This window comes from Aethalodelphis obliquidens, unplaced genomic scaffold, assembly GCF_003676395.1.
Source record: "Aethalodelphis obliquidens isolate GAN/ISIS:26980383/991018 unplaced genomic scaffold, ASM367639v1 scaffold60, whole genome shotgun sequence".
In the NCBI taxonomy this organism is placed as follows: Eukaryota; Metazoa; Chordata; class Mammalia; order Artiodactyla; family Delphinidae; genus Aethalodelphis; species Aethalodelphis obliquidens.
Window position 1 is genome coordinate 4,220,027 of NW_020838004.1, and position 17,981 is coordinate 4,238,007.

Consider the following 17,981-nt stretch of genomic DNA (forward strand, 5'->3'; position numbering starts at 1 on the left):
GATATAGTATGGTATCTAATAGGGGGCCATTAATAAATGTTAGTTTCCTTCCTACTTTCCTTCCTTTTTCTATCCATCACCTCTCCCCCAGCCTATGCTAAATTCATACAATGCCAGTGGCTCTGAGCTCCACCACTCTTCAAGGCTCTCCTTTCTCCTGCATGCACTCAGTCCTCTCCACCAGGGGCCCGCTGGCCTGTTAGGAACGGGGCCGCACAGCAGGAGGTGAGTGGCGGCGAGCAAGTGAAGTTTCATCTGCCGCTTCCCGTCGCTCCCCATCGCTCGCATTACCGCCTGAACTATCGCCCAGCCCAGTCCTTGGAAAAATTGTCTTCCAGGAAACCGGTCCCTGGTGCCAAAAGTTTAGGGGACCGCTGCTCTCCACTTTTTCCAAGCATCTCCAGTGCTTTCCTGCTCTGTGGTTGCGTATTTTGTTATCTTAAATAAATAAATCCTTGAAGGGCTGGTTAGCTGCTGTTTCGTTTCTTTTATGTGTTATCGAGTACTAGGGTATCGGACTTTAAATGTGGTAGGTTTTTGGTAAATAATTGTTAAATTATTGCATTTGGGTTTTATCTTGAGAGCAGAGGTTACTGAAACATCAGGGATGTATCACAAGAAAAGACTGGAATCAGAGGGACACACAACCCACCAGGATTGAGTGGAGGGGTAAAACTCCTGGCTGACTAGTTAGCTAATTGCCACAATCCAGGCGGGAATTCCTGAAAGAATTCTGGTCTAGACAGAAGGCAGAGAGGAGAGGCGCACAAGGTAAGAGGTGTGGTATGCCCTGGCTCTCCTATTAACATCTTCCTCAGCAACTGCAATACTATTACCTGGCCTGTGCTTCTGTAAGCAGCAGAGACAGCTCCTGGAAGCTAGGGAGAGATGTTACATGGTGTGGGTAGGTTTGGGGTCCCCAGATCAAGGCTCCCGAGGTCTGCAGTTGAGTATACTGGGGTGGGTGAGAAGTGTTACTCAGTGTAGCCTGGTTTAAGAGGTGGGACAGAATCAGCAACATTCTCCCAGAATTACTTTAATCGCTTCCGCTCGGGCAGGTAACAGCCTAGAGGTTTGTGACCACTGGTTGTAATATCTGAGGTTGTAGAATCTGTTTTGGCCCTTCTGCTAGTCAACGGAGCCCAGAGCAGCAGCTTGTCGCCCAATCCCAGTGCATGATAGAAGCACTGGGGCTAGGGGAATGCAAAGAGAAAAGTCTGGCCACTTTTCATCTGGAAATTCCGCTTAAGAAGAAAAAAATCCTACACAGAACTGATCTGGACTTGGAGGCCAGATCGGGAAACCGATTTCGGCCGGAGTTGGCCTGGTGGGAAGGAAGAGAAAGTCAAAGGAAGGAGAAGTGGAGTCTGACATGAATTAAACCTCGGCAGGGACCAAAACAAGGGAGGCCGTCGCCCTCCTAACTCTCGGGGAGACACGTCAGCTAGAGCTCGGGGCAATTTCAGCTGGCGATCTCCCGGGCCCCGGGAGGGGCGGCGGAAGCCTGGAGACGGGCTCTAGGGCCCAGCGGCCGGGCGCTGGGCGGGGGTGAAGTGTAGGGTTACAGTGACGATCCCGGACTACCCTCCCCGCGCGGGACGCGGGGCGCGGGGAGCGCGGGCGGCGGCGGGAGCGCACGGGACGCTCTAGGACCCAGCGGCGGTGGTCCGGTTTGGGGCTGGAGGGGAAGCCTCGGCGTGTCTCCTCTTCCTTGTGAATGGGGCTGCTTGTCGGGCGCCGCTTCCCCAGGCTGCCACACGCCATGCCCGGCGCGCTGCCTGGCGGCCGCCTTCCCCACCCACGGCACTGAACTAGCCATGATCGCCTCATGTGGAGGGCAAAGTTGCGGCGGGGAACTTGTGAGTCTGCAGTGAAAGGTAACCAGTCCCCGCTCCGGGCGCAGGGCGGGCGCCTCCGACTCTCCCGCGCAGAGGACCCGGCCCATCGATGCTCCCCGCCCCCTGCCGCTCCGGGCCGGCGGCTCCTCTCCGGGAGTTCGGGGCGGAGATCGGCCCGGCTCCGGAACGACTTGGGCAGCCTTTTCGGTGCCGGGGGCCGGGAGTGCTTGCCACCGGAATCTTGATCTCCCTTACCCATATTGCTTTAAAAAAAGAAAAAGAAAAATCAGAACTCTGTTCCCGCGCCACTCTGCAGGCCCCGGAGCCGGCCGGCCGGGTCGCAGCGCCGCGCCTCCCCGCGCCCCCTCGAAGACTGGGAGTCGTTTGGCCGTCGTGGCCCGTGGCCGGGGCTGCAGGCGCGCCCTCGCCTTGGGGCTGGCCTTTCCGGAGGGGCGCTGCCATATGGCCGCCCTCTCCGCGACGCGCCGGCGCGCGGCTCTCCGGCGGCCGAGGGAGGCGGCGGAAGGGGTGGCCGGTGGCCGCTTCCCTGCGCGCGAGACAAAGGCGCGCACGGTGGCCCGCCCGACGCGCCGGACCCCTCCTGTAGCCCCAAAGTCTAGTCTCTGGCGGGTGGGGGCGGAGAAGCGATCGCGCCGCGGACCCCCGTCCTCGGATCGCGTTCTCTGATTGCTTCTTCTTTGTTCTCCCGGGACAAGTTTCTTTGACAGAAACTGGGGAGTTAGATCCAGCTCTCCCTTGCTGTTCGTGTTGCTTCAAAAGAATCTGGTTTCAGGGGAAAAAACATTAAACCTTCCAAGTGGAGATGGCTCTTCTTGGAATGGGACTTTCGTGGCACTTCGGTCGATGACAGCTGGGCAGAGCGGGGCCCGCGCTGTGGCAGGGGCCGGACGTGCCCCGTGGGCAGCCGGGCTGGAGGACCGGGCGGCGAAACCGACGAGCGCTGGCTCGCACCCACCTCTAGGGCCTCCGCCGCGGCGACCTTTCCAAGTTTCTCTCTTAGGAGCCCAGGCTGAGAATCCGGCTGCCTGCCCGCAGCTCCCGCGCCTCGCCACGCCCTACTCTCTAGTATCTTGATTGGTGGCTGTAAAGACTTTCCCTTTCCATTTTTGTTCGAAGGGTCTTTGCTTCTTTGGCTTTGGCGTCGGTTTCCTGTCCCCGAGTGGCACATGCTTTGGAAAATGCCCGGCTAGTGTGTGGATCACCTGAACTGAGGCTTCAGTAGACGTGGCCCTGACGATGGGCCTCGGAGCCCTTGAGGTTGGGACCGAACATTTTCCGCCCTCGGTCCCCCTCAGTTCCTTTGCCCTGTCCTGATACAGTGCGGACATGGTTGCCCGTTTTCTTCTTCCGAGGCATGTTAGGAGAATCGAGTTTTTGTACTGCTTTTTAAAGTCCTTGGTGGTGTTGGAGATAGTGGGTCACTAGAGCCATTTATGATGCCGGAAGATGCTTTGGACTACCCCAAACAATAACGTTAGTTGCTATAAGCAAATACAACCAGAATAGAGGGATTATTAACAGCTACTATTCCAAAAAATTTCCTTCCTTTTCAGGAAGTGAAAAGTCTGGGCTTGAAATGTTGAATAGTCATTTCTCTCTCTCTGCTTCGAAAACTGGCCAGTGTGTCGCTGCCAAACTAAGATTTCCCCTGGCCGCCCACCACTCCGGGCTGCCCACCACTCCGGGCTGCCCACCACTCCGGGCCGCCCACCACTCCGGGCCGTCCACCACTCCGGGCCGTCCACCACTCCGGGCCGCCCACCACTCCGGGCCGTCCACCACTCCGGGCCGCCCACCACTCCGGGCCGCCCACCACTCCGGGCTGTCCACCACTCCTGGACCCGGCAGCTCTCCGTGGACGTCCGACCCAAGTTAAGCATTGGTGTCTCTCCAGCTTGCAAGTTCTTGAAGCATCCAGACCAGTGTGACATTTATCTCCCAGGACGCTGCTCTGATCATCATAGTACATCTACTATAATGCTTTTTATGGAAGCAATGTGGGCACAATCCTTAATACACTTTGAACTGTTCTACAGAGGAGCAAAGGGTTGGAAACCACTGATTTGACCAGAATTAAAAGGAGTAGGGCATAGAGTAGAAGGCTTTAGAGCTGCCTGCCTCTACTCTCCCTGGTGGGGCACGGGGGATGTTTAGTTTCTGGATGGGTATACTTTGCTTTTGTGAGATACATTTTTCAAGATAAATGAGGAAACCCTTGTGAACTCTGCAAGTGGATAGGAGGAGAGAAGGTGCTCTTAACTCCACTCCCACTCCCTTCTTTTTATTAGTATTTTTAGTTTTTATAAAAATGTTTACTTATTTAGCTGCACCGGGTCTTTGTTGCAGGATCCCTGCATTGGGAGCACAGAGTCAACCACTGGACCACCAGGGAAGTCCCCTCTCCCTTCTTTTTTTTTTTTTTTGCGGTACGCGGGCCACTCACTGTTGTGGCCTCTCCCGTTGCGGAGCACAGGCTCCGGACGCTCAGGCTCAGCGGCCATGGCTCACGGGCCCAGCCGCTCCGCGGCATGTGGGATCTTCCCGGACCGGGGCACGAACCCGTGTCCCCTGCATCGGCAGGCGGACTCTCAACCACTGCACCACCAGGGAAGCCCTCCCTTCTTTTTAAAATGCACACAAGTCTTGGTCTTTTGGTTCTGTGTGATGGTGGGGGGTGAAGAATACTAATGTACTGAAGGGCATGTGGAGATCAAAGCACTTAAAAATACATCTGTTCTTGCGAGCTAATGGAGGACTTTCGGTTTAAATGAGATTTTAAAGTGCTGTTAAGAAAAGCACAGGAGTGCAGAAATGTGAGTGATTTTCTGGGAAGGCACTCTGCTGATTAGACTTGAGAGTGTCTTCTGCCCTTGGCCAGTTCGTCTGGAGGCTTCTGTGGATAGAGCTCTGCTTTTTTTTTTTTTTTAAGTCTACCCCTGTGGAGAATTGTAGACCCAGGGCCTGGGGGAAAGATGACCGACCTAATTGAAATTAGATGGCAGTCTGGCTGGTGAGAGTTCTGTTGAAAAGTACAGCCCCTAAGTACCAGTGCTTCATAGCAATTTGTGAAAATGCTTTGAAAATGATGAAGCACTGTATAACGTAAAGCTTTTTAAAGAAAAAAAATAATGAACAACTTAGAAAACAAGGGAATTGCTAGTGAAAATCGTAAAAATCTGATTTTCCAGGCCAATACATTAAAAAGGAAGTGACTTTGTAAGACCCATTAGTAGTCCTGATAAGCAAAATTCTCCCAAAGTAACATCCTCACTCCTTCCAAGTAGCTATCTGCATTTTAAATGCATATGGAAGCTTAGATCAGGAAATTCTCTAGTGTTTTGAATAATTTTTCTCCTCCTATTCTTTCATTAGTTTTGGTAGGTTCTTATGTCCCAGAATTCACTAGGCAATAGAATACTTGAAAAGCAAGGGGTAACTTGGAGGTCAAGTAAGAGGACATAATTATAAGGTTTGTTGGAAATAGTCTGAGGTTGTTGAGGTTTTTATTTGTTTGCTTAGCGATTTAAAAAAATTGTTTTATTTTGTTGGTTTGTTTTGTCTTGGAGGGAAGGCAACATTTAAATCTTGGCCATTGTGGGTGGATCCGTACACCACATTTTCTGGAACGGAGGCACGCCTGGGCTTGCGTGTTGCCACCACTCTGAGTTCTTCTCTAACTTGTGAGGCCCTTGGCCTCCATCCTTGTGAAATCTTAGGGTATATTCATTCCAGGCTCTTAGGACCAGACTCTTGGACTCCCAAAGTGTCTCACACATCAGGCATTTTTTCTCCCTTTATTGGGGGGGCTGGGGGAATAGCCCTAATGTGTTAGGAAATGTATCCCTGTTAAGCCTCTGGAGAATTGGGCTTAACTTAAAAAGAATAATAAAGTCACATGATCCTACTGTGTGTGTTTCAATCTGTATTTGGGACTTCACTGGCCAGTACTGCAGCTATGTACACCTCTTTTCTTGTTTGTTTTGTTTTTAAGTAAAATGCCTGTAGCTCACTTGTTTGTTTGTTTAACTTTTAGTTTTGAAATGATTATAACTTTACGGGAAGTTGCAAAAATAGTAGAGAGGTCCCTTGTACTCTTCACCCAGTTTCCCCCATTGGTAACATCTCGCATAACCAGAGTACAACAGTAGAATCAGGAAATGGACCTTGGTGCGATCCAGACCATATTCAGATTTCACCAGTTTTACGTGCAAACATTCGGGTTTGTGTGTGTTATCCTCCTGTGCAATTTTTTTTCACATGTGTAGCTCCCTGTAGCTACCACCACAATCAAGATGCAGAGTTATTCTATCACCTCAAAGCTCTGCTTTGTGCCACCCCTTTATGGTCACCCTCCCCTTCCCCCTATTCCATCTCTAAACTGTAGTAACCACTCTGTTCTCCTGTATAATTTTGAGAATATTACATACATAAAATTATGCAGTATGTGATCTTTATGAGATTAGCTTTTTCACTCAGCATAATACCCTTGAGATCCACCCAGACTACTGCTTTATCACTAGTTTGTTCCTTTTTATTGCTGAGTAGTATTCCCTGGTGTGGATAGACCACAGTTTGCTTAAGCATTTGCCCACCGAAAGACACCTGGTTGTTTTCAGTTTTTGGCTCTTACAGTTAAAGATGCTATGAACATTCATGTACAGGTTTTGGTGAGGGCAGAGTTTTTGTTTCTTTGGAACGAATGCCTAGGATTAGGATTGCTGGGTTTTGTATGGTAGGTGTATGTTTAGTTTTTTAAGAAATTGTCAGACTTTTCCAGAGTGTCTACCATTTTACATTCCCACCAGTAATGTGTGAGAGATGCAGTTTCTCTGCATCCTCACCAGCTTTTGTTTATCATTTTAGCTGTCCCAGTAAATTTTTTAATCTCATCATGGTTTTAATTTGCATTCCCTAATGGCTAATGACGTTGGACATCTTTTCATGTGCTTGTTTGCCACCTGTATGTCCTCTGTGGAGCAATGTCTGCCCCCGTCTTGCCGTGTTCTAACTGGATTATTATTATTATTATTATTATTTGCCATTGAGCTTTGAGAATTCCTTATATATTCCAGATATGAGTCCTTTGTCAGATGTGTGGCTTGCGTATATATTTTTTTCAGTATGTAGTCTGTCTTTTCAGTTGCAGGAAAAAAATGTTTAATTTTGCTAATGTCCAATTTATTGAGTTTTTCCTTCTCTGGATTATGCTTTTGGTGTCATATCTAAGAACATTTTGCCTAGGTTAATATTCCAAAGATTTTCTATTTTAAAAACAAATTTCATGGTTTTACATTTTATATTCAAATTGTAGTTCACTTTTACCCTCTTAAGAATGTGTATGTCTTGCTATCCATCTTCTAAACCATCTCTTAGGTGTCGATTATGCATTTAGTGCTCTGGAAGCACACGGGTGAATCAGGCATAGTTCCCACTCTCCAGAGCTCGCTATTGGTGAGGTGGTATGTGGACATTCCCAGATGTTAATATTATGATAGAAGAGAAGAGCGTGATGTATTTGGGGGCACAGAGAAGAGAAGCAGCAGGGAGGTCTCACTTTGATCAGGTGGTCAGGGAGGGCTTCCCTGGGCATGTTGCCCAAGCACGGTGGGAAGAAAATGGGTTCTTGCCTTTGATCTAGTTTTTAGATATTTTACTGACATGAATTCTTCAGTGTGGGTTACCCTGGTTCTTGAGCACAGGCTGAAGGACTTAGGGCAAACTGAGTGGTTGAGGACTTTTTTGAACAGCACATGGCATAATAGGTTAAAAAAAAAAAAAAAGAAAATGCAGTACTTAAAACTGAGTATGAGTAAGGTTGAATTGATTTAAAGTTAGAATATGTGTCAAAATGAAGAAGGCAGTAGTATTTTGGATTGTTTAGGGTCAGATGGACTTAGTTTGCTTCCTGGCCCTAGTTTGCTTCCTGGCCATGCCACCTCCTTTCAGTGTGATCTCAGACCCGTGCAACTTCATGGAGACAGTGGAGACAGTAATGGTTCTTACCTGGTGGAGTTGCATGCAGGTGAAATGAATTGATGCATATACAGCACTTAGCTCAGTGCTGGCACATTCAAAGCATTCAGTAAATGCCTATTATTATCATTATTATTATTATTAGTAGTAGTAGTAACATAGCAGAAAGACAAATGGTTTTATAATGTTATGTGTTTTCTCATGTATCTTTTTCTTTGAGAAACTGGAATCCCAGTTCTTACTCATAGAAGCTTGCCTTTTCACACTTGGGAAAACTGAGCTGTATACCAAATACTGTTTATTTATTTAAAATTTTATTTTATGTCCTTATAGTTAATTTACAATGTAATGTTAATTTCTGCTGTACAGCAAAGTGATTCAGTTATACATATATATATTCTTTTTCATATTCTTTTCCACTATGGTTTATTACAGGATATTGAATATAGTTGCCTGTGCTATACAGTAGGACCTTGTTGTTTACAAATATTATTTATTGATTGAGGTTAGAAGCTAGGATACTCTATTCACGATCTAGTGCTCCTTATAGAATATACCTTTTCCCTACCTCTAAACCAAGAGTTTCTGAGTAAAGAACAATTTTCTCTCCGCCCTGACCACAGGAGGTGGTAGGAGGTGTGTGCTGTCCTGAGCTAGTTCAGAGTTTGGGGTCCTTATTACCCGAGGTACAGTAAGCCAGGGCTGATGTCACTGTGTCCCAAACTTCACTACTGGCAGCTCCCTTTCCTTTCCTTTGATGACCAAGCTGTTTATTTCCCAGAGGAAACGGACTGCGCCTTAGATGTACAGTTGTAGAGCAGTGGTTCTTAAACGTGGGTGGACATCAGAATCGTCAAGAAGGCTTCTTTAAAACCAGACTGCCGGGCCCCAGCCCCAGACTTTCTGTTTCAGCAGGTCTTGGATGGGGCCTGAGAATTTGCATTTCTAACAAGTTTCCAGGTGATATTGTCACTGCTGGTTCGGGGACCACACTTTGAGAAGCACTATTTTAGAGCATTGGCCCCTATAAATTAGACCTAGACTGAGGTACCTTACTCTTTGGAACTGATTCTGTTCATGTTTAATGGTTGAGATCGAAATAGATTTGATTTCTGAGGTTCCTAGTTGGTGTACATGACTGTATCCTTTCCTCTAATCCCTCTTCCATGCCTTCCCCCTTCCCCACCCCGACTTTTCCTTCTCTCGGTTGTCTTTTGATCTCTCAGTGCTTGGAAGACATGCCAGGTTATGGTAAATGGTGACCATATACCAGCCATATCGCCTTGGCTAATTCACTTAACTTCTGTAAAATAAATGTGTTCACTAATGCTTATATCCTAAGGTTATGGTGAGGCTTACCTGAGACAATGCCTGTTAAAGGGCCGTATAAGAGGTAAAGCATGGTGCAAAATTTGTTTTTTTATCATTTTGAGCGTCCTTGATTTCCCTTTGGAAGAGTGTCCTTGGCTTTGGAGGTGGACTGCCTCTCCTGATGCTGAGTTCCACTGCTGCTGGGGGGACTCGGTAAAGATTGCTTAGAAATGTTCAGGGACACTGTGGAGAAGTTACCTGCAGTGGACCGGCGTTTGGGCTAGGGTTTCTGAGGGCTTTCCAAGCTGCGATGTTCTGGAGGCTCATTGATGTGTAGTTGTAATGACCAGAGAAGAGCTCGGGGCTGGAAAAAAGCTTGAGCAGATGCTGCACTGTTGAGAGTCTGCTTCCTCCCAGTGGAGAATTAAAATTCCATGATTTCTTCCTCGCAGCTTAATCTGGCCCCCCGATTTTTCTTTCTTTTTTTTTTTTTTAAAGTTCTAGATCTATACCTTTCATGTTAACCGCTAGCCACATGTGGCCATCTAAATTAATGAAAATTAAATGAAACTAAACATTCAGGTCCTCAGTCATACGGGCCACGATTCAAGTGCCTAAGAGCCATGTCCATCATTACAGCAAGTTCCACTGGCCAGTGCTATTCTAGAGGGATGCTAGCCCTGTTTGTCTGAAGGGAGCATCATTGGGCTTCATATCGTGGGACCGGGTCACATTTTTTTTTTTTGCGGTACGCGGGCCTCTCACTGCTGTGGCCTCTCCCGTTGCGGAGCACAGGCTCCGGACGCGCAGGCTCAGCGGCCATGGCTCACGGGCCCAGCCGCTCCGCGGCATGTGGGATCCTCCCGGATCGGGGCACGAACCCGTGTGCCCTGCATCGGCAGGCGGACTCTCAACCACTGCGCCACCAGGGAAGTCCCCGGGGCACGATTTTGAGTGAAATGTACCACTCTTCCCTTGGAAGTCTGGTGTGACTGGTGGGGAGAAAATACCGCGGGGATACTGCCCTGTCAGCTTGAACCTCACTTTGCCACTTGGCAATTCGGAGGCTCATTTCCTTTGGAAGGTGGGTCAGCAAGGCATCAGGGCATGGAGTTTATCAAGTTAGCAGGCTGTTATGGGGGGGGGGGGTGTGGTCTACTGTTTCTAGGGGATATTCGAGGCTTTGGTTCAGTTCATGGGATTCTTCCAGGAATCTGGTCCTTGAGAGAAACAAATGGAAATGTTAGGCTGGATTTAGCCCTGAGACCCCCTTCTCCTGGGGAGGATCCAGAGGCGGCCTGGACTCCTCCGCCTTGGGTCGGCTGCCCTGTTGAACCAGCCTTTGTCCGTGGGAGGCTGGGGGCTCACTCGTCTGGTTTGTGGCGCCAGTTTGGACTTGCTCGGATGCCATTCCGCGCTGCGTCATCCTCACTCTTGCCTCCTTTGAAGGTGTTCCGTAAACTGTCAAGTTCCTTTCCTTACTCCCCGGCATCCACTCAGTCACCAGGTCCTCGCAGTTGACCCCCAGGATGGTTCTCGCATATGTCCCCGCCCTTCACGTGTCTCCATAACCCAACCAGCCGGACTCCTCATTACCTGGACTCTGTGGGAGCCATGTGACAGGTGTTCCCACTTTGCTGTCTCCCACCTCTTCTGATGAACTCTGTCCTCCCTCCCTCCCTCCTTCCACGCCTCTCAGGACAGGCAGGTCAGGAAAAGGATGACAGATGTCATGTCTTTCAGGCTCACTCTGCCTCCTCAGTGTGAGGTGGGGCGCACACACACCCTGTGGCCCTGTGCCCCGGAGGAAGGAGGCATCTCCCTTCCAGGTGCTGCTTCTCAGCTGTAAGGGCTGCTCCGGATGGCGTGGCCCAGGAACGGAACCCCTGAGAGCAGGCGTGAGGCAGGCCTTTCCCTTCCTTCCACGAGCTGTGCTCTGAAGGGCTCTGACCACCAAGTTTCTAGTGAGTGAATCTTTCTATCTGGCAAGTCTGGGGAAAGGAGAGAATGTAAAATTCTCTAGTAAGGCCCTGTTTCCTGAGGGACGGGTCCCTAAAATCACTGCAACTAGGTTGCTCATCCTGGTGATGTGGGAGAAGGTTGAAAGATGTGAGGGTAATTTGTTCACTCATATGAACTCTGTAATTTATAATCAGCCCTCATTTTAGGGATGTGAGGTTTGTTTTCAGTATTGGATATTACAGGCAGTACTTTGTCTTTTACATACTTCTTTGCAAATGTACTAATATATATCTACTATAAATTCCTAGAATGATAACCACAGTATAAGTACATTTTGAATTTTAATAGATATTGCCAAGTTGCCATCCAGAGATTCTATTTTTTTTCCATAAATTCTCCCCAATTCAATTTTGCTAAAATTTTACCATCTGATAGACAAAAGACTGTTATATTTTAAATTTTTGTTTGTTTATTATGAGTGATATTTAGCTTCGTTTTACATGTTTATAAACTACCTGTATCTGTTTTCCTGAAAACTTTCTATTTATGTTAAACTTCTGCTTATCCATTTATAAAATCTCCTCATACATTAAAGGATGAGCCAATAATTGTCAAAAAAAAAAAAAAAAACGATGTGAGGGCAGACAAGAGGGAGAGTCTGGGATCTTTTCTGAGGAATGGGGCGAGGAGGAGGAAGGATAGGAACAGAGACTAGGGAATGTGCTTTCTCAGATTTATGGAAACTCGCGGAGGCAGTGGACATTCCTTAGTGCATAGTCGTAAACTCACTGCAGAACACACGTAACCCCACTCTAGTTTCTGAAAGGAGACATGGACTAATGTTCCTTTATCTGGAAGAGAAAAAGAAAATGTCTTCTGAAATCCAAATAGGCTTCAATGAAGACACCTGGGAAAGTACTGTAACCAGCACAAAACCATTTACGCAAACCTTGAAGATAATGGGGGTGTGAGGTTAGAAGCTGGAGGTTTGTAAAAGGACAGAATCCTGTCACACTCACCCCTCCCCATGGTGGTGACTGGCCTGGTAGGTCCAAAATGCGTGGCAGCATGAAAAGTGGTGAATAAATTCACTTTAGCTAACTTTTAGATTTGCTCCTGTAAAATACTCATCCAAAAAAAGGAAAGGGTATATCTGAAAAGGTCTACTCCGAAATAGGGATTATCTTGGTCCTGAGTTTAGAGCTAATATTTCCCCAAATTCTGAAGTTACTTACCTTCAACTTTCTCCAAAATAAATTCCAGGCATATGGAGTGGAAAATAATGGAAAGAAATACAAGTATTTATATTTTAATGGCATTTGTTAACTGTCCAAGATCACACTGTAGTTTAGGACCATAAAATGGGCTCTGTGTAATTAAGTTTGCTCATAAAGTGAACAGCTTTTGTAGGATTAAATTTAGTAGTTAGGCAGAAATCACAAATATTCTAATTGAACCTACTCTGAATTAGTTTCAACTTCTCTTAGGATGGTACATGTTGAACATTTGGGGAGCATGACATTTCTTATTTGGGGACAGAATATAAATTAGGCAAAATTTTGGATACAGAAGCTCTCACTGCTCAATAAAAATCTGTTGATTTACTAACTCTGGACTGTGCAAGTCAATACTGAGGTGGAGAATTTGGTGAGGATACAGTAAAAGGATATAGTTCCTCCATTTGACATTTGAGGTCTCTCACGTGCGTGGAACTGAACTCGGTGTGGGGTGTATGTCCTTTGCACCTATGGAATTTACATTCTAAAAGGAATGTAGTGTTAGAAAACAGAAGGCAAATGAACTGGTTTATTCCACTCTGAGAAACGAAGGCCAAGAAACGATTAATAACTGCCTTTCAAGTATTCTGTCTTCACTGTGGACTGCGTAAGAGGAAACGTGTTGAAATGACAGATACCGTGACTTCTAGAAGCATGGAAGAGTTCCCTGCCAGGGAACTTGGGAGGGTATATGGAGGACACAGATGCAACCAGGGAATTACTAGATGTGTGAGTGTGACTTAGTGGAGGACACTCAGTAGAGATGATGGGAGGTGGGCCTAATGGGCCAGTTGTGATGTGTTCATCTGTGGAGCTGAATGGTTAAGACTCCAGAGCTGGAAACCTGGAGTGACTTCCCACCGGTGCCTCTCACTGGCTTTGTCATCTTGGACAAATTACTTAACCTCTCTGTTAAGTAGTTTCCTCATATGTTAAATGGGGATAATAGTAACACCGACCTCCAAAGATCATTGTAAGAATTTATGTGTATTATGTGAGTTAAAATATGTAAAGTGCTAGGAACAATATCTGACACATTAAAAGAGTCATGTGTTAGTTATCACCCATGTTCCATTGCTGTGCAACAAATTGCCTCATCCTACTGGCTTCAAACACTCATTTATTCTGCGTCCAGATTCTGTGGATCTGGACTTCAGACGGGGATGAGGTGGTTTGTTTCTGCTCCAATGTGCTGGGAGGAGGCTGGGGGATGACTGGATGGTTTGGGATTGGGTTATCTGGAGGCTCCTTCATTCACCTGTCTGGCATCAGGGCTGGGATGCACTTGAAGGCTAGGTCTGCAGACTGGAGCCCCTTCAAGTGGCCTTTCCTCACAGCATCAGGCTAGTCAGAATTCTTGCAGGGTGGCTCAGAGCTCCAGATGTAAGTATCCCAGCAAACAAGATAGAAACTGCCCTGCCTTTTATAGTCTGATCTTGGAAGTCACCTAGAGTCACTTCTGTTGTTCTTCATTGGGCAGTGCACTTAAAAGCTTGCCAAAATCCAAGGGAAGGGGAGCTCATCTTTCTACAGGAGTGTCAAGGAATTTGCAGACGTGTATTAAACTGCTAAAGTCATCATAAGAATCATGTCGCCAATATTAAGATAAAGTATTAACAGTTGAGCACACAGTAAATCCTCAGCATTTGGACCACGTAGAGAATGTATTGTTCTGAAGATGTGAATTTTCTGTGTAGTTAAAGGTAAATGTGGCAGTTTTTCTGCAAGATTGATTCCCACCCCAACTCCGCCCCTCCACTCCCTCAGCTCTTGCCTTGTGTAGCTTCTTCTTGATCGTTCAGAATCATCATTATAAACATCAATTAACGTGATGTGTTGTTTGAATTGAGGGTGGGGGGAGAAGGGTATATAGATAATACAAATATTTGGGGACAGTGGGTCTCATTTTTTAGATATAAGCACCACAGTTACCTTCCAAGAGGATGCTTTCCTACTCCTTGTTGAAATAGGATAGTAACTAAAATAGGTAGTAACTGAGGGTGCAAAATGATGATAGAATTAGTGTAAAAATTCACATACATGTTCTATGTGCAAGAGGTACTCGGTGATACACTGGAAAGCCCTATGCTGATGACGTTTCCCATTTCTTAAAGATTTGGACTGTGAGAGCCCTGGACACTTGCTAGGTGGAAGTTGGTCAGCACCCACAGAACAGACCAGAGTCAGCAGCACTGCAGAGCAGTTCAGGGATAGAATATGCTCTGGATCGAGTTCTGAAAAAGTCATCTTGTTTAAAAAAGTGTTCGAGTTGGCAGACTTCTTTTCATTGGCTGTCTGTAGCCTTCTAATGCCCTTGACTTAACTTGCAGCCTTAAAGACCTCCATGGCCTTTTGCTTCAGCTCTTTTTCACTAAGAACTGCTCTTAGAGGATTGATCCAAAGATAGCTCAGAACCTTAACATAAATCAGCTGCTTTCTGAGTCTGATAGGGTGGCTAAATCAGTATTGTCCTGGTCTTTTAGTTTTGCTTTTCAAAAATTTCTTTTCTCTTTCTTTTTTCCTGCCCTCCCCCTTTAAAAAATCATAATCATATTTAAGTCATAATTTAAAAATCATGATCCTGGGTTTGTCATTTTTGGTCTCCCTGGAGAAAGTGACAGCCAGTCTGAGAACTAGAAGTGGGTAGGAACAGTGCAGGTCTTAGACCTGAAGAATGCCATTTGTTGAAAAGGGACATGGAGCCCTGGAGGACTGGCCAGAAGCTCAGGTGGCTGGAATCGTGACCGACAAGGACCAGATCAGAGTCAGTAGGTTCTCCCAGATGAGGGAGGGGAGCCCTTGGAAAACCACCAGGTGGGGCATGAGTCAGGGAGTCATATGAGACGTTCTATGGCGACAGCACGCGTTTTGTCTACATTCACGTTTCAATTTTCTCTTTGATTTGAGTGAGTTGTTCTATCTGGGAAGACCAGTGGAAAATTAGTGCTAGTTATACATCATTGTTTGCAAAATCTGCCTTATTTCATCATATAGAAAAAGGATTTAGGAATCTGTGATCTGTTGTTTGCTCATCCATTTAAGAAGTTAAGAAGAAAACAACCCTCAGGCTCTTAATTCTGGTTATCACCTAGAAACCTCCACCGAACTAAACTTAAGCCTCATCAACATAGCAGTGAAATCCGCTCACGTTGATGACCTTTGTGTTGATTCAGACCTGAGATTCAGATCTCCAGAAATGTTACATTATGTTCTGGTCATATTGATTCAGGCCTTTTTTTTCAGAGAAATTATTGTAAATCAGTTTTGAAACCCTTGACTTGGAGGAATTAGTCAGTTACTTGTTGCACTGGGCATTAGAGGAAATGTTCTAGTGGGTCTTTGTAGTCAACTGATACATTATACATCTTGAAGCGAGGTCAGCCATTTTTATTCTTTGATTTTTCATTTTATTGGCCAGTTATAAGACTTACTGCTTGGTGATGAAAATAGGCTTTTAGTTGCCACCTGTGTTATGATCTGGAAGGACTAGGCTTTCAGGATCATAGGTAGTAAAGGGTCAGTTTTTTCCTCCATTGACAGTGAAAGGGATGGACTCACTGCAGGAGATGCAGAGAAGAGATTTGGAGTTCACACCTTGACCTCCATCCTGTTATACCACCGGTGGATTGAAAGAAAAGTCATGGAACACAGGTGACAAGGAGAGGAGGGTTTTTTGAATTATTTGTAATTCTCAGTACAAAGGACAAATCTGCCTCCCCCCCCACCCCACCCCGACTCCAAATAACTACCCTATTGTCCTTCTGTGTGAGGGTGGAGCCTCCGGAGCAGCTGACGGTGTGCAGGTTAGATTCTGGTTCCTGACACCTTCTCCAGGTCCACCTAGGCTCCTGTGTGCCAGGGTGGCCAGACAGGTTAGGAGTTTTGGAGAGCTTTTGGATGACACCGTGTATCCTTTTATTTTGGTTTTTGATAGTAGGACCACAACATTATGCTGATTTTCTGAGGAATCGTGTGTTGTAAGATGTCCCTTATTCCAAATTCTTGGAAAATTGAAAGTGTACTTTTAGTCTTGTTTGTCGGTCAGCTGAATAGTCTGACCTAAACCACTCTAAAAGCTTTCACCTCTGGTTTGCTCGAGCATCTTGCTGCTGTTCCTAAAAAGCTCACTGGTTGGATCCTCTCTTGAAAGTGAAGTTTACGGCGATGATTCTTTCTTTTGTTGTTTTGCTTTTATTTTATATTTTAATTAAAAATTTTTTTATATTCTTTCCCATTATGGTTTATTACAGGATAGTGACTATAGTTCCCTGTGCTATACAGTAGGACCTTGTTGTTTGTCCATTCTATGTATAATAGTTTGCATCTGCTAATCCTGAACTCCCACTCCAGCCTTCCCCCATCTCCCCCTTGGCAACCACAAGTCTGTTCTCTATGTCCGTGAGTCTGTTTCTGTTTCGTAAATCAGGTCATTTGTGTCATATTTTAATTCCACACATAAGTGATATCATATGGTATTTGTCTTTCTCTTTCTGATTTACTTCACTTAGTATGATAATCTCTAGGTCCATCCAACAGCCTTGATTCTTGTTCCGTTTCCCCATTCTCATCAAAAGAAGCTAAAATGTATTGAGCACTTACTGTGTGCTGGAACACTGCTCATAGCCCTTGCCATTGTCTCAGTTAAGCTTTGTTAACAGTCCCATGTAGTAGGTCCTATTATCCCCATTTCTTGGTAAGGTAATGGGCACCAAGAAGTTAACTCATTTGCTCCAGCTCACATAGCTGATAAATGGTAGAGCCTGGATTCTTACATTGTTTAAGAAACAGATTTGTCAAGACAGAACAAAAAGCACGGCACATCCTTCCTTTCCATTCAGTGGGTATTTTCTCCTCTGTCGTTTTTATTCTTTAAGTCTTTCTAATACTCAAGTCTTTTGGCTTGACAGCATCATTCTCTTTTCTCTTCAGTCATCATGTCTTAACATCCTTCCCTTTGTCCAAAGATTGCCTGACTTCCTACCAGGCAAGTTATTACAGTTTCTTTTCTCCCCACCTCCTTATAGCAATCTCACAGAGGCTTTTTGCCCATCAAATGTCATGGTTGATTTTTATTCCCTTTTACAAGAATTCCTCAAGGGCAAGAAGATGCATTCCTATGCAGGTGTTTTCTAAAGGGGCTGCTCTCTCTCTTCAGATGCATTTTCTGTAATCAACAGGATCTTTCTTCTGACAGAGTTCAAGCAGCACTTTGCATCAAAGGACCTCTGTACATCTTCTCTGTATGTCTCACCAGCTTTTCGGGGCTGTGGGCATCTTCCTTTGCCTGGGCAGGGAGGTAAATCATTTTCAAGTATGACTGGTTTGCAACATTTTTCATCTTAAAATTCTCCTTAAGTTGCACATTTTTTGCTGGAAAAGGCTATAGAACAAAAAACAGTGTTTCTCAAAGTGTGGCTTGTGGAACCCTGGGGCTTTCTGAGACCTAAAAGTTATCTTCTTAGTAATACCAAGACATGCGCCTTTTTCACCGTATTGACGTTTGTACTGATGGTCCAAAAGCAAAAGTGGGTAAAACTGCAGGTGGGTCCACGTGAATCAAGGCAGTGGCCCCCGACTGTACTAGAAGTCAGGCTGCTTC

General features: G+C 45.9%; 1 protein-coding gene across 8 annotated transcripts in view; it reads left to right on the forward strand.

Annotated features, from left to right (window-relative positions):
• The window catches only part of AMOTL1 (angiomotin like 1), a 176,249-nt gene that overhangs the window by 65,680 nt on the left and 92,588 nt on the right, over window positions 1-17,981 (forward strand). The window contains exon 1 of one of the 8 annotated variants that reach the window (XM_027087780.1): window positions 1,612-1,877. The exons of the other annotated variants lie outside the window; for them this stretch is intronic. Coding sequence (XP_026943581.1) covers window positions 1,829-1,877 — 49 coding nt within the window. The 5' untranslated portion in view covers window positions 1,612-1,828. Of the gene's footprint in view, window positions 1-1,611; window positions 1,878-17,981 lie in introns of those variants that run through there. 8 annotated transcript variants of the gene reach the window in all.